The 27,731-nt window shown below is 41.3% G+C and overlaps 1 protein-coding gene across 1 annotated transcript in view; it reads left to right on the top strand.

Annotated features, from left to right (window-relative positions):
- Nucleotides 1-27,731, top strand: part of ap5z1 (adaptor related protein complex 5 subunit zeta 1) — a 72,061-nt gene that overhangs the window by 32,715 nt on the left and 11,615 nt on the right. Inside the window, exons 5-13 of the mRNA XM_043711908.2 lie at nt 77-186; nt 1,046-1,214; nt 3,934-4,074; nt 9,503-9,540; nt 10,406-10,568; nt 10,794-10,972; nt 12,986-13,128; nt 15,388-15,537; nt 21,155-21,266. Coding sequence (XP_043567843.2) covers nt 77-186; nt 1,046-1,214; nt 3,934-4,074; nt 9,503-9,540; nt 10,406-10,568; nt 10,794-10,972; nt 12,986-13,128; nt 15,388-15,537; nt 21,155-21,266 — 1,205 coding nt within the window. The remainder of the gene's footprint in view (nt 1-76; nt 187-1,045; nt 1,215-3,933; nt 4,075-9,502; nt 9,541-10,405; nt 10,569-10,793; nt 10,973-12,985; nt 13,129-15,387; nt 15,538-21,154; nt 21,267-27,731) is intronic.

Below are 27,731 nucleotides of genomic sequence, written 5' to 3'. Positions count from 1 at the left end.
ACTCCAGAGCACAATATTCCACAAAGTCATGTCAATTCCATTCAAACTCGGCGTTTTTGCATTTTCTTTCCAACAGAGCAGGTGAATGCTGTTAGTAAGAAGCTTGTCGATTGGTTGCGGTATGCAAGTACATTACAAGGTGTCCCTCTTTCTTCTGGAGGCTTCTTTAGTCCAAGATCCCGACAGGTAACGGAAAACTACAGTCTCATTCAAGTCTGCATTGCTATTCATTTGTATTAACCCTTTAAAGACTGGAATAACTAAATAGTAATGCTTTTGCTGCAATGTCTATTGCTGATTTAACTGTTGGTGAGAAATATATGGATTGGGGTACTTTGTTCTCCTTTCTTCTGTTACACTCATTGGGAAAAGGCCCAAAACATTTTTCCAACGCAGTTCCAGTTGGCTAGTAGGAAATACTTTAAAAGTTCCTTCACTTTTTGAAAACTATATCTACCTCAATGATGATGTTTGCATACTTGAAGTCCATTCTTCCACAAGACGCCTGCTCTGATGAATTGCAACATCACTGTAACTTGATCTAACATCTATTTGTGATCTTTTGCTGTTCACTGTTAATAGTATTTGTATTAAGAAACAAAATTGAGTTAGCTGGTATCTAAATATTGTGTAATTTATTCATAATGTTTTCCCCTAATGGCTCAACAATCTTCTCAAGGAGTTAAGTCAGACAAGTTAAGCACTTAAGTTCAATCCATAGGCATGTGATATCTTTGATCAGAGTTAACTGCAGCAGTGTCAGAGACCTGTAATCGCCTTCCTTGACAATCCTGATTCTAATAGTGCTCATTGGTTAGTAATGTGCAGAGGTGGACATTGAATAAAGACCAGATTAAGCTAGTTTTTGATGTCACTTGTTGAATATCCTATAAAACAATAAGTCAAGGCTTACACTTGTAAAATCGATAGGTTGGAGCGATGAAGGTGAATACGCTTCCAACAAGGTGACGGTACCTGAAAGGAAAGGATAAGCTTGATAAGTCAATTCAAGCAATCTAACATTGTTCATTTATCTTTTGTTTAGCCTGCTTCCATTTTAGAGGTGGATGGAGCGGTGGCAGGTGATTTCTTCACGTTACTTTCCATTGGCCACTATTACACTGAGGACCAATGGCTCAACATGCACTCATTCTCCATGATCAGAAAGTGGCTGCAGTGTTTTGGGGCAAGTGGCTTCAACAGCAATGATGCAGGTAGCTTATTATTGGAATGGATAGCCACCTGATTTTGTTTGTGAGAATTGCATTAATTAAGTGGAATCTGAAAATTCACAGCATAGTTGCAGTTGTGTACAGGCCTCCAAACAGTAGTCAGGAACTGGGGTGCAAGATACACAAAGATATAGAAAAGGCAAAGATCGTGGAGGATTTCAATATGCAGGTGGTCAGGGAAAATCAGATTGGTAGTGGATTTCAAAAAAAGGATTTGTGGAATGTCTGCGAGATGGCTTCTTGGAGCAGCTTGTGGTGGAGCTCACGAGGGAACAGATAATACTGGATTTTGTGTTGTGCAATGAGGCAGACTTGATAAGGGAGCTTAAGGTAAAGGAACCCTTGGGGGCAGAAATCATAATGACTGAACTTGCTCTGCAATTTGAGAGGGAGAGGATAGAATCAGAGATAGCAGTATTATAGCTGAATAAAGACAACTACAGAGGCATGAGGGAGAAGCTGAGTAGAATTGACTGGTAGAGGAGCTTAGCAGGAAAGACAGTGGAACAGCAATGGCTTTCTGGGAGTAATTCAGGAGACTCAGCAGAGATTTATCCTGAGGAGAAAAAGGCATGGTAGAGGGAGGATGAGGCAACTATGGGAAGTCAGGGACAGCATAAAAGCAAAAGAGAAAGCATATTATGTGACAAAGCATAGTGGGAAGCTTACAAATACCAACAGAGGGCAGCAAAAAAAGAAATAAGGAGGGAGAAGATTAAATATGAAGGTAAGCTAGCTAGCAATATGAAGGAAGACTGTACAAGTTTCTTTCGACATGTAATGGGCAAAAGAGAGACAAAAATGGACATTGGATCGCTGGAGACTGATACTGGAGAGGTAATAGTGGGGAACAAGGAAATGGCTGAGGAACTGAATAATTAATTTGCATCAGTCCTCACAGTGGAAGTACCCCTTGAGTAAATTTACAATAGTGGTTTTATTTAGTAGTATTGTTTATATCACTGCATGATTAGTCTAGACTAATGCAGAAAATTTGAGTTGAGATTTCACCATGTCAGTTTATAATAAATAGGAAAAATGAGAGATTTTTGTGATGTAAGAGCATCAAGGATTATGGGGAAATGGACATGTGGTACAGATTAATTGTGAGCTGATAGAATGATGGACTAGGCAGTTTTGGGCTTAATTGTCTATTTCTGTTTCCAATGATGATGTGAAGAAGTTGAAACTTTATTGCTGGAACAGCACAGCAGGTCAGGCAGCATCCAGGGAACAGGAGATTCGACGTTTCGGGCACAGGCCCTTCTTCAGGAATGAGCAGAGAGTGTTCAGCAGGAGAAGATAAAAGGTAGGGAGGAGGGACTTGGAGGAGGGGCGTTGGAAATGTGATAGGTGGAAAGAGGTCAAGGTGAGGGTGATAGGTCGGAGTAGGATGGAGGCGGAGAGGTCAAGAAGAAGACTGCAGGTCAGGAAGGCGGTGCCGGGCTGGAGGGATCCGGCTGAGACAAGGTGGGGGGAGGGGGGATGATGTGAAGAAGGTTCCTGAAGGTTAACAAGCCAGAATAAAAGGGCCTTGACGGGCTCTTGTGACATTGTGCTAGTGTCTTTATCTCTGTCCAAAGGGTCATGTCTAACATGATTACAGTCTAACAGGGTTGGTTAAATATCTAAAATGGTGAGGGTTGCATTGATTATGTAGCTTTTGCCATCAGATGTGTTTTGCTATGAGAAATGAGCTTGGCTTGCTGGTGTTTTGTCTCTTGAGTCATTATAGTTCAGTTGCACAAAACTGCTGCAATATAAATTAACCGTGTGGCTGCAGTCAAATTCCACACTGAGTCATTAGTCATGTGCATAGATGCTAACATTATTTCTTTAATTTTCATTCATAATGTCATTGTACATTAGAACAGTTCTGACCTGTGGTCATGATGATTGTGTATTCAGCAGCAGCTAAATATGTCATTGCTTACAGATCTCTATGATTCTGAAGGGGACTTTTGGAAACTGAAAAGATAAAGGGAATTGTTTTCCATTTGGTAACTGGAAATGTACCTGAATGCAGAGATTGCTGTTTGGCTTGGGAACTATAACTTGGTGGAAGCATGATACTGCTTTATCATGTTGTGCTCATTAACTCAAGTCGTGTACAGTATGGGCACAGAGACACAAGTAAAACAACATTCACTTTTGAGAAATTTATCTTTTAGGCATTCAGAGGCAACATGTGACAGCAATTCATTTTTCTGGATTATAACTGCAACCTACATGAGCATAGTTTGTCTCTTTTTAGTATATTAATTTCTTTCTTTCAATTATTCCTACAGTTGTAGTTTAATCATATACTAAGCAGCCAGGTCTCCAATACAGACTTGTCGAAATACAAATCTTTGTCAAATTTGCAAAGAGTTAGCAAGCGTGGGTGAGCACAGACAAATTGCAGATGGGTCTGTTTGAACACACAAGCTTGTCCAAAGTGACAATGAAGACTTTATTCACCTTTTGATAAGATGCCTATGAAATAAAAAATACTTTTTAAGAGAGCTTGTGTAGTTTTGTTTCCTCTTGTAATTGTTTAATGTGAAAGTCACTACATTGACATTCACTGTTAATAATGTGTTTTCTCTGGTTGTACTGTGATTGCTTTTCCTTTATCCTCCTCATCATCATTAACTTATCAGACATTAACAAGAAGCCTGTGTTTGACAGAATTTGATGAATCTTTTAATTTGTCTGCTAGATGAAAAGTCTGAATTAGACAGCTCTGTAATGTCAATAGTTTCTGCTTCCTCAACATCAAGTCGTCTGATGCCACCTAAAGAACGTCTGCGGGAGAAGACGTTTGAATATTGCAATCGGTTAATTGAGCAGAGTGATAGAAGTAAGTACACTATTGGAGAAATGATGCTTATCCTTTCATTTTAAATCTTGTACTGTTGCACTTCAGCTTTCTGCAAGCAGTCCACTGAATACCTCAGTTAAGAAGTATTGAAATGATTTCAGCATTTGCAGTAATTTGCTGCTGCCTTAAGTGGACCACTGCTGCTGTTGGATGTTGTCTCTGATGACTATAGTGCCTGTCTTATTTTTAAAATAGCATTTAATCTATGGATTAAGTGATGGAAACTATGGCAAAATAAAACTGCAGAACATATTGATGCACCACATTTATGATTTTTTTTTATGAAATGTTCATGAGGGTGTCTCTAGCAAGGTACCAGATAAAGGTGGCAGATTTCCTTCACTAAAGGATTCTCGTAAACCAGATGGATTTTTATGAAAGTTGACAGTAGTTGTACCATTAGGCCTGCTTTCTTCCAGAGATTTTTATTGAATTCAAATTTCCCCATCTGCCATGCAAGAATTTGAACCCATTTCCCCAGCACATTAGTCCAGTGACATTATCACCATGCCACTGCCTTCCGTTGACCTACTTTCATACTGAAGCCAAGATAATTAATAGCATTTTTTATTATGATTGGTTGTTATTTCCTTTAGAATCACTGAATTATTACAGTGCAGAGTGAGGCCATTTGGCTTATGGCCTGCCTTTTCCCCCCATAACCCAGCATACTGGGTGTTTATTTAAACAGAAATAATGCTGATTTGAAACCTCAGTTGAACCTGCCTGAACCATACTTTCATGCAGTACATTCCAGATCCTTTCTACCTGCTGTGTGAGAGCATATTTTTCTCGGCTCGCGTTTGCTTTTTATGTTAAAACATCTTAAAACTGTGTCCTTGGGCGCTCAGACCGTTCATGAGTAGGAATGAATTTGTGCGATTTATGCAAGAAACACAATCCCCCTCCTGATTTTAAAACTTTTATTTGATCTTCGCTGGTCTTCTCCTTTCCAAGGAAAACAGTCCCAACTTTTCCAATCTTTCCTTTATAACTGAAGTATCTGGAGTCATTTTTGTTAACCTGTTCTGCACACTCACCAGTGCACTTGCATCCTTCTTAATGTATGGCACCCAGAACCATTCGGTAATATCTGACTAGTGCCTTGTACAAGTTCATCGTGCCCTCCCTGCTGTTTTACACTCTGCTCCTCGGTGGAAGGCCTAGAATACTAAGTGCTTCATTAACAGGTTCTCCACCTCTCCTGTCACCTTTTGGATGACAAATGTACCTGTACATCCATATCTCTGCTCCTGCACAACTTTCAGAATAGTACCTTTTATTTTTTTTTTAAGTTTTACCATGTTCTTTGTACCATTGTGCATCACCTTACACTTCTCTGTATTGAGCTTCATCTACCACCGCTCTGCCCACTCTGCCAATGTGTCAATGTCCTTTTGAAGTTCTACATTGTCTTTCCCGCAACTTACAATTCTCCCAAGTATTGTGACATCCATTTACTTTGAAATTGGTCCTTGCACACCATGATCTAGACAGTTTATACACAATATATAAAAGCGGAAACACAAGATTCCCATTACTGATCCCCGGGGAAATCCACTATACACCCTTCTTCAGCCAGAAGAATACCCAGTAGTAGTTATTCCCTCTTTCCTAACCTTGAGCCGATCTCCTATTCATGTTGCTGCTGTCTCTTTTATTCCATGATCTATAAGTTTGCTCACTCTGTTGTGTGGTACTCATCAAATACGTATTGGAAGCCCATGCACACTACATCGATAGGCTTTGACACCATCAACCCCCTCTCATCACCTCTTCAAAAAATCTTAGTTAGTTAGACATAATTTTCCCTTAACAAATCCTTGCTGACTCTTCTGAATTAATCCACATTTTTCCATGTAACAAATAATTCTATCTCAAATTATTGTTTCTAGAAGTTTCTCCACCACTGAAGATAAACTGACTGGACTTTTAATTGCTGGGCTGACCTTTTTTGAACGTTTTGTGCAATGTTTGAATTCTCCAATCCTCTAGCACAACCCATAAATCCAGGGAAGATTAAAAGTTGTTTTCCAGTGCCTCTGCAGTTTCTTCCCCCGCTTCCTTCAGTATTCTTGGATGTATCTCGTCTGGTCCCAGTGTGTTATCAGCTTTAGTACTGACAGTTTATCCAGTGCCACCTTTTGAATGGTTAGGTTTCCTCCTCTCTACGTGGTCTGGGTGATATCTGCCTTGTAGGTAAAGACAGATGCAAAGTATTCATTTAATACCACAGCCATACCTCTTGTCTGTCAGTATAATTCCTAGTCTTCCTTCCTAATCTTTGTATTATTTATGTATTTATCAAACACTTCGGGATTTCTTTATATGTTAGCTGCCAATCTTATTTCCTCTCTTACTTCTCGTATTTGCCTTTACACCACCTCCTAATATTGTAGTAAGAAATTCTTCAGAACACAATCTGGAAGCACTTGTTCCTCACTGCCTTTTACATAACCACTGTCCCAGTCGACTATACAGGTAATTAAAGTTCCCCACTGTATCCACTTTGTTTGCACCTCTCTGTAATTTCCTTGCTGATTTGTTCCTCTCTGTCCATTCCATTAGCTGGCAGTCTATGTATTACACCTTTTTTCTTTTTCCTTGGCTCTAACCAGATAGAATCAATCTTTGAACCCTCTTTCTGCAGTGCTATCCTGAACCCATCCCTTTTCTTCTTTTCCTATTTTTCTGCACATCTTGTAGACAGGAATATTTAACATCCAGACCTGCCCTTCCATAACCAGAACTCCATGTCAGCACAAAGTAATTTATGCTTTAAACAACCCGATCTTATTTAAAATATAAAATAAAAGCAAATTACTGCGGATGCTGGAATCTGAAACCAAAAGAGAAAATCTGGAAAATCTCAGCAGATCTGGCAGCATCTGTAAGGAGAGAAAAGAGCTGACATTTCGAGTCTTACTGACCCTTTGTCAAAGCTGATCTTATTTATGCTGCTGTATGCATTCATCTGATTTTAGATTTGGTCACATTCTCCCTCAATCTGACTTGACCTGTTAATTTACTATCCTCTACTTTTAGTGCTATCTGCTTCATCCAGCATTTCATGAACCCTGGCATTACTTTCTAATCTTCTCTCCTGGTTGACATGCCCTGCTGACTAAGTATAAATCCTCCCCAACAGGGCTAGCACAATGCCTCACTCGCAAGGAACTCTATCCCAGTTCTGTTCCGATGCAATCTGTACAAATGAGATCTGTCCCAGTCTTGATATCCCAGGAATCTAAAGCTGTTCCTCTTAATCTTGCAGTCATGCATTCCTCTTTCTTTTCTTCCTATTTTTTGAACTCACTTGCATTTCACACTGGGAGTAATCCAAAGAGTTAAAATAGCATAGAATAGCCTTTATTGTCACATTTACTCAATGAGTGTAGCGAATAATTTATACGTTGCCAATTTCAGCGTTGACTTAAATGTAAACGTACCCAGACACCGCTTCTTTTATTATTAGATTTCTACATTTTGGGGTCCTGTTTGCTCAATTTTAAATCTAGCACCCTAAATTCTGATTGCTGGGCCATGTGTCTGCTACGTTATTCTGTTTTGAGTATTGATTTAAATATTCGTTCAGTTTAGCTGAGTGGTTATTTTACATATGTAGTTTCTTCAGTTTTCTTGTAAGTTAATACAACGTTTGCATAGGATAATGAGCAATTAAATAATTGTCAGCACACATTGACCATTAATACAGTATTGTTACCTGTGCTATTGACTTCCCATTACCATCTAGAATGACATAGGGATCCTGAAAATATTGAGGTGAATTTTAAATTTTTGCAGTCAGTTTTTTGTTTACATGACTGATGATTACATATTTTCGTCTTGCACAAATATGTCTAGTGGTATCTGATTCTCTACATATCCCAGTTTGTAGTCCGTTCTTTCATCACTTGTAAATGCAGTTGTAGCTATTGTAGATATAGTCAGACCAGACAAGAAAAAAGTGACTTTGAAGGAATGCCCTGGCAAAACTATCTGGTACAGGTAATTTGCTAATTTTGCTAAGTTTTAATGTACTGCAATGTGCACATGTGGATTCCTAGTTGAATTGTGACTTGCAGTATTTGCTTTCTGCCACTAGAGCACGCTGAGAGGCTTCTCTATCTGTAGCAGTGCACTTTTCATTTATATCTTAGTATTTTCAAACTTGGTTCCTGGTTTAGCTTGGACAGTTTCAATTGCTGTGTCCAATGTAAACGCACAATTTTAGACCAGGAAGGCAGTAATTTTCTAAATTGAGTATAGAAGCAGGCATTCTGTCTAGTCCATTCTGTGAAGCTATGCCTACACTAATCCCACTTTCCAGCTTTTGGCTGTGCCCTTAGAGGCTATGACAATGCAAGTTAGTATCTAAGTATTGTTTTTATAACAGTTTAACTGCCCTTGAGAAGGCAGTAGTAGGGGTGTGTAGTGCCAGCCTTGCCAATGACATTCACATCAGGAATAAAAAAATCTTTTTTGAGCCAGCTTTTGGTTATAACTTCTCCTTTCCCATTTGCTCAGTGTAATTTTTTTTATCCAAGGATAAAAGGATGCTTTCTCCATTATGCTGCTATTTAACACAAGTTGACATTGTTAGATGTCATTCCTCACTAATTCTAGCTCTCACTGGGGTAGGGGTGTGTAATTTCTCAATTATGGTATTTCATGCTTGAGATTTTGGACTTTTCCCAATTTTGGGCCAAATTTGTTTTTGTGATTAGCCATGAGTGGCATTGGCACAGTTAACCTGCGGTGGTACCAACTCGAAGTTTCCTTGGCAAATGACTTTCCTTGAAACAAAAAGTCTAGGAGAATGCCTCTGAGCGCTCCAGGTTGTAGAATGATACTTTGCAAGCATGTTTGCAGGTATAGTGCTCAGGAAATGTTGCTTCCTTCGTGTTCTAGGAGAAAGTGAGGACTGCAGATGCTGGAGATCAGAGCTGAACATCTGTGGCTGGAAAAGCGCAGCAGGTCAGGCAGCATCCAAGGAGCAGGAGAATCGACGTTTCGGGCATGAGCCCTTCTTCAGGAGTCCCTCTCTCACTGCACACCCCAGGTCACCACCTCTGCCCCATTCCTGAAGAAGGGCTCATGCCCGAAACGTCGATTCTCCTGCTCCTTGGATGCTGCCTGACCTGCTGCGCTTTTCTAGCAACATATTTTCAGCTCCTTCGTGTGTTCAAAGATAATGGATAATGTAGTGTTAGGGGTCAAGTTTGATTTGTGATATGCTAATAAAACATAACAGAAAATGATACAATGTCAATGATCTTGCTCCTTTTTGCAGCTTTGTGGCAAAGTGAAGCTGCAGCAAGATCCTTCCTAAATCAAGTCAGTGCTGTCATGTCGCAGTGACTACATAATGTTGATTTTTAAGATAACTTTTTTCTCTTTGCAACAGAAGCTATAAAGAAATCTGACTCAGAACTTCAGAAAGCTGTAAGTAATTTAGGCACTGTGGTTTTGAATAATAAGTATTCCAATTGCAAGTTATTAGTCTGACTGTTTTGTCTGTCTGATATAACTTAAGTGAACTGTGTTCTGTATTGACTTATGTTATTCAATATTTCCCAGTGGAACTGCAGAAATGTGGCACTGTTTTTATTTGCAAACTACACAGTCTGTACTTAAAAACCATTTATTTATGTTCTCTTGACCTTCCCAAATTACTTCTCTTCTGAACAGTAACAATTAGCAAGGAGAGCAGGGAACAGCAACACAAACAATATTGTGATCTCAGTCTCCAAATCCCTTTATGTTTCACCGTAAGTGGATATCTTTCTTTTTTCAGGGCTAGTTGTGTAGCAATGACACCTCCATTTCTGCTGTTTTCCACAAGCAATCATCTCACTTTATCAGTTGGCTTGAACACGTGGGACCAAAGAGTAACTCTAGAGGACCTCCAATATTTTCCACACTCTTCAGGAGTTGCATAAACCCATTTTTTAGCAACTCAGGATGGGTTTCCAATGTCTTGAGGGACATTTTAATATTTCAGAATGGACAGGTGGCATTCTGCAGGATCCTGGGGGCAAGGGTCCAACAAGATGTCTTGTTTCAAAAGAGAAATTCTGTGGAGTGTTACAACTGATGTTGGTAGGTGAAGAGTTCAGTGTGATGACAACACCAGACTGTATAGAACATCTTCATCCCCACGAGAAAAGAGAACTTGCAAATTGCAGAGGTCTGAAAGAATAGTAGAAAATATTCAAAACCATAATTATCTTTCAACTGATTTTTTTTCCATCAAATTTTCAGCTCTGCTTTATTGCTGGCTGATATGTATCTTGCATTTGTCTCCCAGTGTCTTATCGAAGCAATGATTCTGTTGGACCTGATCTGTCGACAAGATCCTTCGTTTGTGTATCGAGCCTTTCCAGTGGTGAAAGCACTATATGGGAGGATCTGTGCAGATTCTGGTTTTGCCAGAGTGCTGCTTCCAGTTGTTCAATTCTATCTAAATCACAGTAAGTCTAACCTAACCTGTTAAAATGCTGTTTAAAATCTACCTCTTTGGTCATCTGCACTGACATCTGATAATATCTCCTTGCTGTCAAAATATGCTGATGCTGCTGTGAAGTGCTTTAGGAAGCTTTTACTAAATTAGAGGAACTATACAAATATAAATTGTTGTGAGTGATGTCACCCTGAATGAACATAAGCAAACTATCCTGCACTTTTCCACATTTCAGGTGAACTTGCAGCTGTGGACTCTGAAGCTATATACAGACACTTATTCACCAAGATCCCTTCTGAACTATATCATGACTCAATGGTGGCCTTTGAAATTGTCCAGTTTTGCAGGAGGAATAGAAAAAAACTGAGTGAGAATGTTGGTATTTTCCACAAGAGTTTTCCAAATATTTTCAAGGTGAGAATTGAATGTGTGTGGGATTCGGAGATATCTCTCAATCTCTTCTAGCGGTGCTGGTGTTGGACTGAGGTGGACAAAGTTAAAAATCTCACAACACCAGGTTATAGTCCAACACGTCTATTTGAAAGCACTAGCTTTCGGAGCACCATTCCTTCATCCGGGTGGTTGTGGAGGTTAGGATCATGCTCTCCGTATTTATAGTCAAAGGAGTCCGGTGTCATGGAGATGTGATACAGAAAGCAATCTTAGATTAAAACTTCCATATTTTATGCCAAGGCTTTTGCCCAAAATGTCGATTTCGAAGCTCCTTGGATGCTGCCTGAACTGCTGTGCTCTTCCAGCAGCACTAATCCAGAATCTGGTTTCCAGCATCTGAAGTCATTGTTTTTACCTTCTGTTCTTTATGTAAATCCCAGAACTACTTTTAAATTACGTTCTCAAGATATGGAGATGCTGGTATTGGACTGAGGTGTACAAAGTTTAAAAATCACAACACCAGGTTATGGTCCAACAGATTTGATTGGAAGCACTAGCTTTCGGAGTGCTGGTCCTTCAGGTGGTTGTGGAGAATAAGATTGTCTTTCAACCTTATACTCCACAACCACCTGATGAAGGAGCAGCACTCCGAAAGACAATCCTTAAGATAGCGCAGCTCAGGTTTTTAAACAATAGGTGTGAAGTCTGTGTCCCAGTGCTATGCCAGACTGACAAACCCTTTGTATAGTTGTCAAGTTTTTCATGGGTTCATGCAGTTTTTGAGCAAAATAAAATTTAATTCTGCAAAAAACAATTTCACCCCATAAGCTTATATGTGTCCGCATGTAGGAGCAACTGATTGAGTGTGGATGAGAGTGCCTGTGTGAGCGTATGAGAGAGAGCTTGTGTATAAGTGAAGGTCTGTGTGGGTGTTTGACCAGTGTATTCTGCAGTGGGGTCACCTGTAGTGTGACATGAACCCAAGGTCCTGGTTGAGGCCATCCCCATGGGTAATGAACTTAGCTATCAGCTTCTCCTCAGCCACTCTGCGTTGTTGCTTAACCTGAAGTCTGCCTTGGAGGATGGTCACCTGAAGGTACGAGGCTGAATGTCCCAGACCACTGAAGTGTTCCCTGACTGGAAGGGAACACTCCTGCCTGGTGATTGTTGTGCGGTGTCCATTCATCTGTTGTAGCCTCTGCTCGGTCTCACCAATGTACTATGCCTCAGGGCATCCTTACCTGCAGCCTATGAGATAGACCACATTGGCCGAGTCACACAAGTACTCACCGCGTACATGATACGAGGTGTCCCCATGTGTACTGGTGTTACCCGCGTTGATACTCTGACACGTCTTGCAGCGGCTGCTGTGGCAGGGTTGTATGGTGTTGTCCTGAAGGCTGGGCAGTTTGCTATGAATCATGGTCTGTTTAAGGTTTGGTGGTTGTTTAAAGGTGAGAAGTGGAGACACTGGGAAGGTCTTGGCGAGGTGCTCTTCCTCATCAATAATGTGTTTCAGGCTACGAAGAATGTGGCGGCGGCGTTCAGCTCCCAGGAAGTACTCCACAATGAAGGGTACCCTGTCTGTTGCTGCCTATGTTGTTTCCTGAGAAGGTCATTATGATTTCTCGCTGCGGCATGTCGGAACTGGCAGTCGATGAGTTGAGCATCATACCCTGTTCTTATGAGAGCATCCTTGAGCACTTCCAGGTGCCCGTCGCATTCCTCCTCATCCTAACCGATCCAGTGTATGCAGAGGGCTTGTCTGTGGGGGATGGTTGTTTTTAATATGTTTCTGGTGGAAGCTAGAGAGGTGAAGCTGAAAGTTCTAATCTAAGATTGTTTACTATATCTCATCTCCATGACACTGCACTCCTTTGACTATAAATTTTGTAAGCATAATCTTATAACATAGGCTAATTGTACTTCCTGCATTAATAGCAGGATACTAACCAGTACTGATTTGTTGTAGTCTCTTGTTCTGGATGTAAGTTGAATTTTTTTTTGTTTTAATTCCTATGTCTTTTATGTCAGTTCCTAGCTTGGAACGCACCTTGCTTGTTCCCTGATTTCATTGAATTACTGCCTGAGCTGATTCGTCCAGACACATCGCTGGAGATCCTGCATTCGTTGCTTGACCTCCCTTGCCTGACTGCAGCACTTGAAGCCCAACTCAGGTATTGATAAAATTCAAGCTGGCCCTTCAGTGGCAGCAGGAGCTCAGCTGGAGATACTCTTGTCTCTAAGTCACAAGCTGTGCATATTGACTGCCATTCTGCCTATTTAGTAGCAGCAAATGCACTTTAAGTGTACTTCATTGGCTATAAATCGCTTTCTGGTGGTCATGAAAGGTACTATATAAACATACCTTTTTTTCTACCTATGATAATAAATGAAGACGTTTGGATGCTGGGTTAGGTGAAATGTCTCTAATAGTTTCTCTGTCCACAGGTGCTGTCTGATCTGCTGAGTGTTTCCAGCATTTTCTGATTTTATTTCTGATTCCCAGGACTGCAGCGTTTTGATTGGAAGAACATGGGAGCAGAGTAGGCCATTGAGCTGGTCTACAATTTGACCCGATTGTAGCTAATCACTTACCAATGAATATTTTTCTGTTCTGTACTCATATATTTTTATTTGTCTTGTTTATGGAGGCCATGTCTTTCATATCTAGACATCTGTCAATCTCTGATTTGAGCTTACACATTGCTTCAGCATTCCTAACTCTCTCGAGTAAAGATTCACTACCCTCTGAGTGAAGAAATTGCTCCTCATCTCAGTTTTAAGAGTCTTATCCTTTATTCTGAGACACTGTCCCAGTTCTAGACACCCATCAGAATGATCAACTGGGCCAGTTGGACAAGAATGACAAATGGAGTTTCATTCAAATAAATACAAGGTGTTGCATTTTGGTAAGACAAATCAGGTCAAACATTTCACAGTTAATGGTAGGGAGTGTTGTTGAACAGAGAGATGTAGAGGTGCAGGTACACTGTTTCTTGAAAGCAGTGTTGCAGGTAGACGGGATAGTGAAGAAGGCATTTGGCATGCTTGCCTTTGTCAATTGGAACACTGATTACTGGATTTGGGACGTCATGTAACAGCTGTACAAGACATTGGTTAGGCCACATTTGGAGTACAGTGTACAATTCTGGTTACCCTGCTATAAAAAGGATGTTACCGAGATGGAAGGATTGATTTGTTAGGATACGCTGGGGCTTTTTTTTCCTGGAATATGTGCTGAGGTGTGACATGAAAGGTTTATAAAATCATGAGGGGCATGAGATAAGGTGAATAGCCAGGGTTTCTTCCCCCAGGGTAGGGGAGTCCAAAATTAAAGGGCATAGGCTTAAAGTGTGAGGGGAAGGAGTTAAAAGGGACAACTAAGGGGCCACTTTTTCACATTGTGGATGGTGCATGTATGGAACAAGCTGCCAGAGGAAGTGGTAGAGGTGGGTACAATTACAACATTTAAAATACATTTGGACAGGCACATAAGTAGGAAAGGTTTAGAGGGATATAGTTCAGAAGCAGGCATATAGGACTAGTTCAGTTTAGGAAACCTGGTCGACATGGACAAGTAAGGCTGAAGGGCCTGTTTCTGTGCTGTCTGACTCTGACTCTGACTGACTCCACCATTTGACTTTCTAATTGTTTGCTGTATTTGCATGTTAGTTTTACCCTACTCGCATTGCAATCTGTTTTGAGAGTATTAAAGGCTTCTATTACCTCTACTCACTCCACCCCTCAAAAATTAATGTGCGCTTAGACAGTGATTGACTACAAGTTGCTCAGCCATAATAATCAGCTGAGCCCTTAACTGCCCACCTCCAACCTCCACACACCCACTTTCCATCAGAAAGAGACAATACATTGAACATGGGATCTTTGACTGATCTCTCTTCTCCCTTGTTTAAAATGTAAAAGTGAATTGCGGTGGTGTTTTAGCTGAGTTCAGGGAAACGGGAATCAGACCTGTTAACTTCTGGGAGCTAATAGAGCTCAGGTCTGCATCGTTCAATACATTGACTTGCTCGATAATTACAGACAGCTGTGAAATTAACTTTTTGACAGATTAGCTCAATCCATACAAGTTAAATCCGAACTGAATGAGAGTGAAGTCTTGGAAGTAAAGGTTTAAAATGATGTATTTGTTCAAAGAAAATATAATTCAGCTTTGTATTTGTTACCTGAAAATTGTACATACATGTGTTTTGCTAACTTAGGCCTTGAAAGTAAACTAGTACCTTACTGAAACTGATGTACACATTCACACATTTCACAAAATGTTAAATACTAATTCTGTCCTTATGATAGATGCCAAAATAATTCTGCTAAAATCATGATGTGTCTGATTTCTGTGTGAAGAAGTATCATGAGTCATGTATTTAAATGTTCAGTCTCATTCAGCAGCTGCTTTGTTTTGAATCCTTCAGGTCACAGTCCTCTCTTGCAAGTGAGAAAATGATTACAGATCAGAACAGAAAGGCTCTAAACTCTGCAGAAGCATTCCAGAATCCGTATTACCGGAGCATGTTTTCATATATCCTCCGGGTAGAGGCAGGAGCTGGGGATACTATTGACAGGTACACAGACCCTAATTTAATTTGTGGGCGATAATTGAATGGGAAATTAATTTGCAATCTCTGGGAATTGCGTTAAAAATCACACAACACCAGGTTATAGTCCAACAGGTTTAATTGGAAGCACACTAGCTTTCGGAGCGATGCTCCTTCATCAGGTGATTGTGGAGGGCTCGATCGTAACACAGAATTTATAGCAAAAATTTGCAGTGTGATGTAATTGAAATTATACACTGAAGAATTGATTGTCTGTTAAGCCTTTCATCTGTTAGAATACAGTGATCGTTTCACTTCTTTCATGTGTAAATCACAAAATCCTTTTTTTAAAAGTTGCATTCTCGGGTTAGTTGTTAACAATGGTGATAGAACATAGAACATAGAAGAATACAGCGCAGTACAGGCCCTTTGGCCCTCGAAGTTGCGCCGATCCAAGCCCACCTAACCTACACTAGCCCACTATCCTCCATATGCCTATCCAATGCCCGTTTAAATGCCCATAAAGAGGGAGAGTCCACCACTGCTACTGGCAGGGCATTCCATGAACTCACGACTCGCTGAGTAAAGAACCTACCCCTAACATCTGTCCTATACCTACCACCCCTTAATTTAAAGCTACTAGACAATGTGTTGAAGGTGTTAGTCCCCTGTGTTCTCTGTCTATGACCTGATGTTTAGATTGATTCCAATCTAAAAAGTGAAATAACAGTTTTACATAAATTCATGCAGTTTTTGAGCTCAGAGTTCGATATGAATCTATGTGGATTTTGAGCAAAGTGCAATGTAACTTTGTACCAAAAAAATTCACCCCACACAATATATATGTGTGCATGTGGGTCTTTGTCTGTCTGTGTGTGTGTCTGTCTGGGGTGGGGGTTGTGAGTGTGAGAAAGTGTGTGTGTGTGTGTGTGTAGTGAGTGCAGAGTGTCTTAAGTCTGTGAGGGGGTGCATTTGTGGGTGTCTGTGTGCGCCCACACAGTTCATCAGACGAATGAGACTCCGGGAATTCTTTCAAGGTGCCGGCAGTGATCCCACTGAGCCCACTGATGAACTAGAACAGTCAGCACAGGGATCTGTAGAGGAGCGACCAAAGAAGGTGTCAATATGGGCCCCACCGGAGGGCCGCTGCCCTGGGCTTGGCATGTATGCTCAAACTGTCAGGAAATATATAAATGCCAGATTCATCAGCCGTACCCACAAGGTAGAGCAAAGCATCACCCGTTCCCAACGCAATGCCATCAAAACCAATCACAACATTGTCATCAAACCAGCAGATAAAGGAGGAGCCATTGTCATTCAGAATAGAACAGATTACTGCAAGGAAGTGTACCGACAACTGAACAACCAGGAACACTACAGGCAACTACCAGCTGATCCGACCAAAGGACACACCCGAGAATTAAACACACTGATCAGAACTTTGGATCCAGTCCTTCAGAGCTCCCTACGCGCCCTCATCCCACGTACTTCTCGCGTAGGCGATTTCTACTGCCTTCCATAGGTACACAAAGCCAACACAACGGGACGTCCCATCGTGTCGGGAAATGGGACCCTATGTGAGAATCTCTCTGGCTATGTGGAAGGCATCTTAAAACCTATTGTACAGGGGATCCCCAGCTTCTGTCGTGACACAACAGATTTCTTACAGAAACTCAGCACCCATGGACCAGTCGAACCAGGCACATTCCTCGTCACAATGGATGTTTCCGCACTCTACACCAGCATCCCCCACAATGATGGCATCGCAGCAACAACTGCCAGTCTCCAAACACCATCCTACAACTCATCCGCTTTACCCTCGATCATAACGTCTTCACCTTTGACAACCAATTCTTCATCCAGACACACGGAACAGCTATGGGGACCAAATTTGCACCCAATATGCCAACATGTTTATGCACATGTCCGAACAAGATTTCTTCTCTATGCAGGATCTCCAACTGACATTGTACACCAGGTACATCGATGACATTTTCTTCCTCTGGACCCATGGCGAGAAGTCACTGATAAAACTACACAGTGACATCAACAATTTTCATCCCATCATCAAACTCACCATGGACTACTCTCGACTGTCTGTCTCATTCTTGGACATGTGCGTCTCCATCAAGGACGGACACCTCAGCACCACACTCTACCGCAAACCCACAGACAACCTCACAATGCTACACTTCTCCAGCTTCCACCCAAAACATATTAAAACAGCCATTCCCTATGGACAAGCCCTACGCATACACCGGATCTGCTCAGATGAGGAGGAACATGACGGACACCTGGAAGTACTCAAGGATGCCCTCACAAGAACGGGGTACAATGTTCAACTCATCGACCGCCAGTTCCGACGTGCCACAGCAAGGAACTGTAATGACCTCCTCAGGAGACAGACACGGGCTGCAATTGACAGGGTACCCTTCGTTGTTCAGTACTTCCCAGGGGCTGAAAAATTACGCCATGTTCTTCGTGACCTGCAACACATTATCAATGGAGATGAGCACCTCACCAAGACCTTCCCCACGCCTCCACTACTTGCTTTTAAACAACCACCAAACCTCAAACAGATCATTGTTCGTAGCAAACTGCCCGTCTCTCAGGACAACTCCATACAACCCTGTCACGGTGGATGCTGCAAAACGTGTCAGATTGTGGACATAGATACCACTATTACGCATGGGAACACCTCCCACAGTGTACATGGCAGGTACTCATGCGACTCAGCCAACATTGTCTATCTTATACGTTGCAGGCAGGGATGCCCAGAGGCATGTTACATTGGGGAAACTGAGCAAAGGCTACGACAACGGATGAATGGGCACCACACAACAATCAACAGACAGGAGGGTTCCCTCCCAGTTGGGGAACACTTCAGTGGTCCAGGACATTCAGCCTCAGACCTTCGGGTGACCATCCTCCAAGGTAGACTTCGGGACAGGCAGCAGAGGATAGTGGCCGAGCAGAGGCTGATAGCTAAGTTCGGTACCCATAGGGAGGGCCTCAACCGGGACCTTGGGTTCATGTCACATTACAGGTGATCACCATTGCACTGCACGCACATACACAGATATTCCTACACACGCGCGCACGCGCACACGCGCACAGATACACACAGACGCGCGCACAGACACCCACACACACCCTTATAGACACACAGACTCCCACACATGCACCCCCTCACAGACTTAAGACACTGTGTGTGTGTGTGCGTGCGCGCGCGCGCGCACACACACACACACACACACACACACACACACACTTTCTCACACTCTCAACCCCCACCCCAGACAGAGACACACACACAGACAAAGACCCACATGCACACATATATATTGTGTGTGGTGAATTTTTTTGGTACAAAGTTACATTGCACTTTGCTCAAAAACCACATAGATTCATATCGAACTCTGAGCTCAAAAACTGCATGAATTTATGTAAAACTCTGTTATTTCACTTTTTAGATTGGAATCAATCTAAACATCAGGTCATAGACAGAGAACACAGGGGACTAACACCTTCAACATATTGTCGAGCTATCACCATTGTTAACAGCTAACCCGAGAATGCAACTTTTAAAAAAAAAAAGGGTTTTGTGATTTACACATGAAAGAAGTGAAACTATCACTGTATCCTAACAGATGAAAGGTTTAACAGACAATCAATTTTTCAATGTATAATTTCAATTACATCACACTGCAAATTTTTGCTATAAATTCTGTGTTACGATCGAGCCCTCCACAATCACCTGATGAAGGAGCGTCGCTCCGAAAGCTAGTGTGCTTCCAATTAAACCTGTTGGACTATAACCTGGTGTTGTGTGATTTTTAACTTTGTATACCCCAGTCCAACACCGGCATCTCCGAATCTGGGAATTGCGTTTTAGATGCAGGTGACGTGATTTGATATTTTCACTTAAAAGCCAGAAAAGCTTTATCTAGTTGAAATATTCTATGCGCGTTGAAACATTAAAATAACACATATGAGGTCCTGACATTACAGCAAACAGGAATAATCGAGAACATTCTTGTAAGGCTGTCCTGAGTAATATCTATGCCTCAACAATGCTAGACCAAGACCCCAAAGCGGGTTATTTGGTCTTTTATCTCATTGCTTTTTGTGAGGTCTTATTGGGTACAAATTAACTGCTGTGCTTCTGTAATGTAACAGAAATGACATTTACTTGAAAATTACTTAATATTTTGTAAAATGCTTTGGATGCGCTGAAGTAGTGGTTAAAGCATGTGCTGATTCTTAATCATGGGTTTTCTTCTACATTTCCCTGAGCTGGCCGGGTGGATTTGAAAAACAAAAACATGCAGGATCCAAAGGAAAGTGGACCCAAAATTGACTCTGTGGCAGGAAGCAAAAGGTCAATGGTGTTTGTGTACTGGACTGCTCTGTCCAGTGGGGTTCTGTGGATCTCCTTCCTGGGTCTCTTGTATTTCATGCTACATATACAGAAGAGTGATTAAGAAGTTTTCATATGAAACAAAAACTGGCTCTGTGCTTGAAAGTGAGGAAGGAAGGTGTAGAACGCAGGAGTGCATCAATGGATCAGTTTGAGTGAGCTGAAAATTGGCAAGTGTTCAGTCCAGCGAAGTGAGATAATAAATTTGAGGGGCAAATAAAGGCATTACACAATAAGCAGATAATGTAAAATGCGAAAGAAAGAGACCTAGGAGATCATCTCTGTAGATTCTGGAGGGTAGCAAGTTAAGTAGATAATCTGGTGAAGAATGTGTATATGATATTTTTGTTCACAGAGGTATGAGAATAGAAGAGTGGAGGGGTTGTACTAGGATGTATAAAGCACTAACATGGTCAAACCTAAAGCATTGTGTATATTTCTGGTCACTGCATTATAGGAAGGCTGAGTTTGCACTAATGTGGGTACAGACTAGATTTATGAGGATGTCTTTGAAACTGAAGAGGTTGAGGGGGGATTTGATTGAGGTGTATAACATTGATGGTTTCACATAGTTAGGGGATGGAACACATTAAGTGATCTTACTGACAAGAACACAGGTGCATAGATTTTCAAATAGTTGGTGGACGGATGTGGGGAATTCAAAGAGTCTTTTCTGCAGAGGGTAGTGGGACTATGGAACTCGTTGTCTGAAAGCTTGGGAGAGTCAAAGTCATTGCACTTAACTATATTAGATAGGAACTTGTAGTGCCGTGACCTAATCAGCTACAGACCAAGAGCTAGAAGTGAGTGGCATTGGGCTAGATAGCTCTTTCTGATCACAGATGAATTGAAATTCTATAGTTGTTTGGTGATTCTTCATCTCCTCTTAAGGATCATCCAGTGCAGGCACAATACAAAGGGAAGGAAGGAAGAAACCTTTCAACTTGGGAGACTGTGTGTGTGTGTGTGTGTGTGTGTGTATTCTAGTGATATGCTTAAGAAGTGATTTGACTGAGATGGATGAATAAGATGGGGCACTTTGGGGGAGGGAGCAATCTAAAGGAAGGTTAAAATATTAACAGTAATCAGGGTTTTTGTACAGCAAGAAGATATTAGAGAATTAACATTTCTGCAGCATGGAATAAGTATCTGTTGAGTAAATGAAGAGGTGAAAATGGCAAGTGTTTTTCTCTACTTATTGAGGATGTAATATCTTTTTCCTAGATTAAATCTGCTTCACGAGGTACTTTTGGACATGGCTCAGCGGCCTAGAGTTGTACAATGTGCTCAGACTGTTCCCATTCTGTTGCAGGTTTTCTTCAATGTTGTCATCAAGGTAATGAAACATCTTTATAACAGACCTCATGAATTGCTTGGGTATTTATCAGCGTCAGCCTGCTTCACTGATTCTGATTGAAAAAGACTTGACAGAAGAAAGGTCATACCAGACTAGAAATGTTAACTCTGTTTCTCTGTCCACAGATGCTGTCTGACTTGCTGAGCTCCAGAATTTTCTGTTTTTATTTCAGATTTCCAGCATCTACAGTAGTTTTGCTTTTATTTGAAAAGAAAATAATTTGTTTCCAGTTTATATTCCCCACAAATGGTGGTGAATGGTTATGTTACTAAATTAGTAGTTGAGAAACCTGGTTTAATAATACAGAGAACACAAGTTCAAATATCACCCTGTACCTTTTGAGCATTTAAATTCCATTTCTAAATACCCATTTCAAAAAGGGGAAATAAACGATTAATTTAAAAATAAAAAGCTAGTGTTAGTAAAAGTGTATATGAAACTGTCAGATTGTGTAAATATTTAGTAAATTTATTGGTTTTTTTTTAAAAAGGGATGTGGCCATTTGCTTTCAAGGCCAGCATTTGATTGCCCATTCCATTGTTGTCCTTAATGTGAGGTCATTCTGGAGTGCAATTAAATCACATTGCTGAGAGTCTGGAATCATCCAGTGAGGATGGTAGATTTTCCTTCCCTGACATTAATGAGTCAGTTGGATTTTTGTAACAATCTACAGGTTGAATAGTTGCTATTTGAATTTCTTGTAAATATATTTTTATTGAAAAATATTTTTTTTAATATTACAACAAATACGAAACAATACAATTTGAAACATTACAAAAAAAACACAAATAAAAAAAACCAACCCACCCTCATGTACAAATGTATAATCATATATAGAATATATAGATAAAAAAAACCAACAAACTAATAAGTAGTAATAACTCAGCTCAGCCAAACAAGACACTCATACATTCACAGTTCCTCCTCCCCGGATAACGGACTCATGAAACACAGTCGTTACGGCTATATAAAAGCCCTTGTTAGTGTGGCAGATAAATCTATATCAAGGTATTCCAAAAAGGGCTACCATGTCTTATAAAAATTCTTAGTTTTGTGGTGTACCATACTTGTGAGAAAATCCAGGGGAATATGCTCCATAACAATCTTCCACCAACCCGACAGGCCTGGGGGGTTTTCGGATACCCAACCTAGCAAGATATTCTTTCTTGCGCAAAAACTGAGGATGTTGAAAAGTCTTGTCTTATGCACATTGGCAGGGAACACACTGGGCAGGCCCAGAAGAAGAGAAATCGGGTCCTTCTCCACCCTTACACCCAAAATCCTCTCCATTGCACCTGCCACAGCGCTTCAGTATGTTGGAGCCTACCACAGGACCAGAGACAAATGGGTAAGGGTGCCCGTACCAACCTTACACTTGGGACATGGTGAATATACCCCTGGTTTAAATTTTGACGAACTGTCTGGAGCCAAGTAGACTCTGTGGAGAATCTTCAATTGTAAGGCATGGGTCCTATTGCAAATTGATATTTCCTGCATTTTCCCAAATATATCCCCATGCCTCTAAGGAGGCCTCAACACCTAGCTCTCTCCCCCACACCCTGCAGATTCAATCAAACCCATCTGAGGGGCACCCCCCCCCACAATTGATGATATAAAGTACTGGCAAAGTATATTCTCAGCACTGAGCACCCCCCTTTCTATGTTGGATTTGTAGGGATCAGTCAAAGGTGTAATTTTTGTTTTGAATAAAATCCCTAACTTGAAAAAAATGATAAAGCTCCCTATTAGATAGCTCGTATTTCCATGCTAACTGTTTGAAGGACATCATAACATCTCCCTCAAATAAATCGCCCATGCAAGACGCACACCTAGCTGCCCAACGTTTAAAGCCTGAATCTGTCATCTCCGGTTGAAAACCCGGCATACCCACAAAAGGTGTAAAAGAAGATGTTTTGCCAATATTGCCTTCCCTCTGCTGAATTGCCCTCTATGCTTTAACACTATTGATGACTTTTGGATTACAGCAATGTTCCCTAACTGTCCGCATTTTGTCCAAAAACAGCAATGCTATTTGAATTCTTTGACTTTAGCTTTTATTTCCACATTAATTATGTTCTAATTTCACGATTTGAGCCCATGTGCCTAGAACATTTAGCCTAGGATTCTGGATTGTCAGTGCACTGCCTTCACCCTTATGTCACAATCTCCCTGTTTGTGGAAGGTGATGTTTACCTGGTCACCTCCAATCTGGGCTTCTCGGGTGTCGGGCATCTTCAAGACTCTGCCACTATTTCTGGACAATGAGAGATGGACAATAAAGCTGATCTTGTCAAATTATGAGACACTAGAAAATATATTTAAAAACCCTGATTGCTCTCTAAATTGGTACTGAGTCATGAGTGCCTCATTCTGGCCCCAAATCCATATGTCTTCTGTATTTTTTTCTCTCATTGCTAGTTACAGATGATTATTTTTAGAGTATACCAGAATGAGAATTTACAATACTTGAGGTTAGAACATCTATCACTGACAGAGAATCAGACTTTGTGGAGTTGACAACTGTATCATAGAATCTCAGCACAAGTGAGAGTTTTAGTTACCATGAGATTTTCCCTAGGTGCAGGAAAAGTTGCTAAATAATAGGCTCTGTATTCAGCTTCACGCCGCGTAAAGGCTCTCTGGCCTAAAGTGCATAGTTGGTCTTCTCTTTAGTGTTAACATTATGGGGATCCAAGATGGCGACCCAGCAAGTCTGAGTCTATAGTGCTCCTCCCAAGACTTGGGCAAAGTGGGCCACCCACCCCCACCACACTCACCAAATCATTTAAAATTGCTGTTTAATTTAATTAGTTGCTTAGTATTAAATTTAAACAATCTAATCTTTAGTAAAAATGACCAAAGGGAAGGGAGCCCGCAGCTCTCAGCAAGCAGAAACCCCTCCCCACCCTCTCCAGCTGCAGCTAAGGCGTCCACAGCCGCCCCGGGGGACTTACCTACAGTGACAAGCCTTGTGGAAATCATCTCCAAACTGGATGCGAAGATCGACTCTTTTATTGAAGAATCCTGAAGCCGATGGGACTCACTCTCGTCCGCGCTGCAAAAGCACGACCGAGACATTAAAGAAACCGAGTGCCGAGTCGGAGGGGTGGAGCTAAAGGCCGCGACCTCCGAAACTACAGCACAATCAGCCGTGGATCAGGTCCGGACTCTCGAACAGCGAGTCCGGACCTTAGAGAACCACATTGATGACCTCGAGAATAGAGGTCGTCGAAAAAATATTCGTTTGCTGGGCCTTCCCGAACGGGAAGAGGAAGGCCAGCTTACAGCGTTCCTCGAGCAGTGGCTGCCACAGCTTTTAAATCTGGAGGCTGGATCAGGCCAGGTAAGGGTGGAATGGGCCTACCGGGTTGCAATTCGCGGGCCCGGCTCGAACCAGCGCCCACGCCCGGTCCTGTTCCGGCTGCAGAGCTACAAGGAGAGGCAGATACTCCTAGAAGCCTCTAGAAATCTTGGAAAAGATTCCCAAGCCATGATCTATAAAGGATCCAAGATCATGTTATTCCAGGACTTTTCCCAGCTCTGGTCCGAAAGAGGAAGGCATTCGATGAGGCGAAGAAGCGTTTAAGGGATTTAAATATTCAATACTCCTTACGCTATCCAGCGATGCTACGCTTTAACCATGAAGGATCCGTGTATAACTTCGGATCGCTGGAAAAGGCTAAGGAATTTTTGGACTCTCTTAGATAAATTGTAAGAGATAATGGAAGTTGGTTTGCTTCCCCCCCCCCCCCCCACTCTGGTTTATATCTCCCCCCTTTTTCTTTTTTTACCTTACTGTTTAATATTATCTTGGGGGGGTGGGGAGAGGGATTTATTTGTTCTCTATTTAATGATTTTCTCCCCCCACAGAGTTTTTTTTAATTATTCTATGTATGTATGTGTGTATGATATATAAAGCTGGGGGGGTTTAGTTAATGTTGGTGGGGGGAGGTGGTTACCTTATTCTATTTTACCTCTGTCTCTAGGAGTGGGGTTGTTTTCCCTTGTTATTTTGTATTATTGTATTTAATTATTATTTGTTGAGGTTGTAATTTTATAGTTATATATGTTTATACATGGTATTAACATTACCAAATATATTCAGGTGTTGGTGTGGGTGGGGGGGGGGGTGGGGGTAGGGTGCTCACTGTTAACTCCAGCTCTGTAGTATATTTGAATTTTCCTCATCCTATTGAGGAGCGCCTGGGTCAAGGGTGGGCCATTGGTTGGGAGAGGATACGATGGACCTTTGGAAAGGAAGTGACACCCCCTGGGAACAAGGGGGAAAATCTCCATTTAAATACGTTGTTTTTTATTATTTAGAAATAGTTTTTTATTATACTGTTGAGAGTGTATTAGAGAGCCTTTATTTTTGTGAATTTTATATGCTCTATGCTCGGGATGTTCTGGATACAGTTTCCCCTCCCGAGGGGTCTCTGATTTGCCCGGGCGATTATGGTTAATCAGTCGGTTAAGTGGTGCACCTGGAATGTCAAGGGGAGTAATTCACCAGTCAAAAGAAAGAAAATATTATCAAATCTCAAGAAAGAGAGAGTTGATATAGCTCTCCTACAGGAGACACACCTGTTGGATAAAGAACACTTGAAATTACGACAGGGTGGATTTGATCAGGCCTTTTTTTCTTCTTTTAGCTCAAAAAGTAGGGGAGTTGTTATTATTGTTCAGAAGAATTTCCCTTTCAAAATCCTAAATCAGATAAAAGATAAATCTGGACGATATATTCTGATTAAAGCGCTTTTCAATGGAGAGGAATATGGGATCTTAAATTTGTACTGCCCCCCGGCACACCCCTTTAAATTTATAACGGAAGCCTCTCAAAATTGATGGCTCTCGGTGCCCGTCATACAATCAAAGTCTCCCCCTATAATTGTATTATGGATCCGGAAATAGATAGGATTCCCAAGAGTACTGCAGGAGTATCTCCCAGATCTAGACAATTGGTGGATCTGAACAAAGAATTAGGATTAGTAGATGTATGGAGATGTCTTCATCCACAGGGCAGAGATTTTACTTTTTACTCCAATCCACATAAATGTCATACCAGAATTGATATGTTTTTTGCCTCCTCGATTTTTTTTTTTTTAAATTCCATATCATCCTGTAAAATAGGTAGTATAGCAATTTCCGACCACGCTGCTGTATATATATGGAAATCAAGGGAGGAACAACGGGACATCCCCTTGGCATTGGCGTATGGACCCCTTCCTATTGAAAGATAGTAAATTTGTAAAGTACTTCTCTCAAGAATTTAAAACTTTTTTAGAAATTAATTTAGGTATGGCTAGCGACCCATCAATGATGTGGGAGACCATGAAAGCTTACGCGCGAGGTTTGATCATCTCCCACTCAGCGACCCAGAAAAAATTAATGGGAGAACAACAGCGTCTGCTTGAAGCTCACTTAAAAACAGCTGAAACAGCATACGCTGATAGACCTTCTATCATCAAATTGCAAAGGATTACGGCCCTTAGGACAGCTCTAAATACTACGCTTACCCAAACCGCTAAGAGGGAAATATTATTTGCAAAACAAAGGTTATATGAATTTGGCGGCACACCGGGTAGATACTTAGCATTTCTTGCAAAGGAAAAAAAGGCCCCTCAAACTATCACGTCTGTCAAGGAAAGTACGAGTATTTTGACTCATGATCATAAAAGGATTAATGCAATCTTTAGAAAATTTTATTCTGATTTATATAAATCGCAGAATTGTGAAGACAGGACTAGGAGGATGCAATCATTTTTTAAAAATTTGACCTTTCCGGACCTAACTCCGGAACAGGTCTTAAGTGCTCCCCTAACAGTCCAAGAAATACTTGATGCAATCAGGCAACATCAGAGCGGTAAGGCACCGGGCCCAGATGGTTTTCAAGCTGAATTCTATAAAGAATTTACAGGAATATTGGCTGGTCCACTTATGGACATGTATAACTATGCATATAGTCAGGGCTGTCTCCCGCCTTCGCTGAATGAGGCAAATATCTCTCTTATCCTGAAAAAAGGAAAGGATCCAGAAGATTGTACATCATATAGACCAATATCCTTGCTAAATGTAGATTTTAAAATCCTTTCTAAAACGTTAGCATTGAGACTAGAAAGGGTATTGCCACATATTATAAAGGAGGATCAGATGGGGTTTAGTAAGGGCCGTAGATCATCCAATAAGGGTTTTGAATATGATTCAAGCCTGCAATCGGGGAAAGATACCAGGAGTAGTGGTTTCTTTAGACGCGGAAAAGGCATTCGATAGGGTTGAATGGTCATATTTGTTTTACACATTGGAAAGGTTTGGCGTTGGAAAGGTGTTTACCAAATGGGTCTCAACATTGTATAGTGATCCCAAAGCAGTTGTGGTTACCAATGGATTAGGTTCGGATAACTTCAGTGTGGGTAGGGGCTGCCATCAGGGATGTCCTCTCTCGCC

Source organism: Chiloscyllium plagiosum, unplaced genomic scaffold (genome assembly GCF_037043375.1).
Source record: "Chiloscyllium plagiosum isolate Xiang-an unplaced genomic scaffold, Cpla_swu_hap1 HiC_scaffold_20, whole genome shotgun sequence".
Lineage (NCBI taxonomy): Eukaryota > Metazoa > Chordata > Chondrichthyes > Orectolobiformes > Hemiscylliidae > Chiloscyllium > Chiloscyllium plagiosum.
The sequence above is the reverse complement of the archived record's forward strand: the minus strand, read 5'-3'. Positions and strand labels throughout refer to the sequence as shown.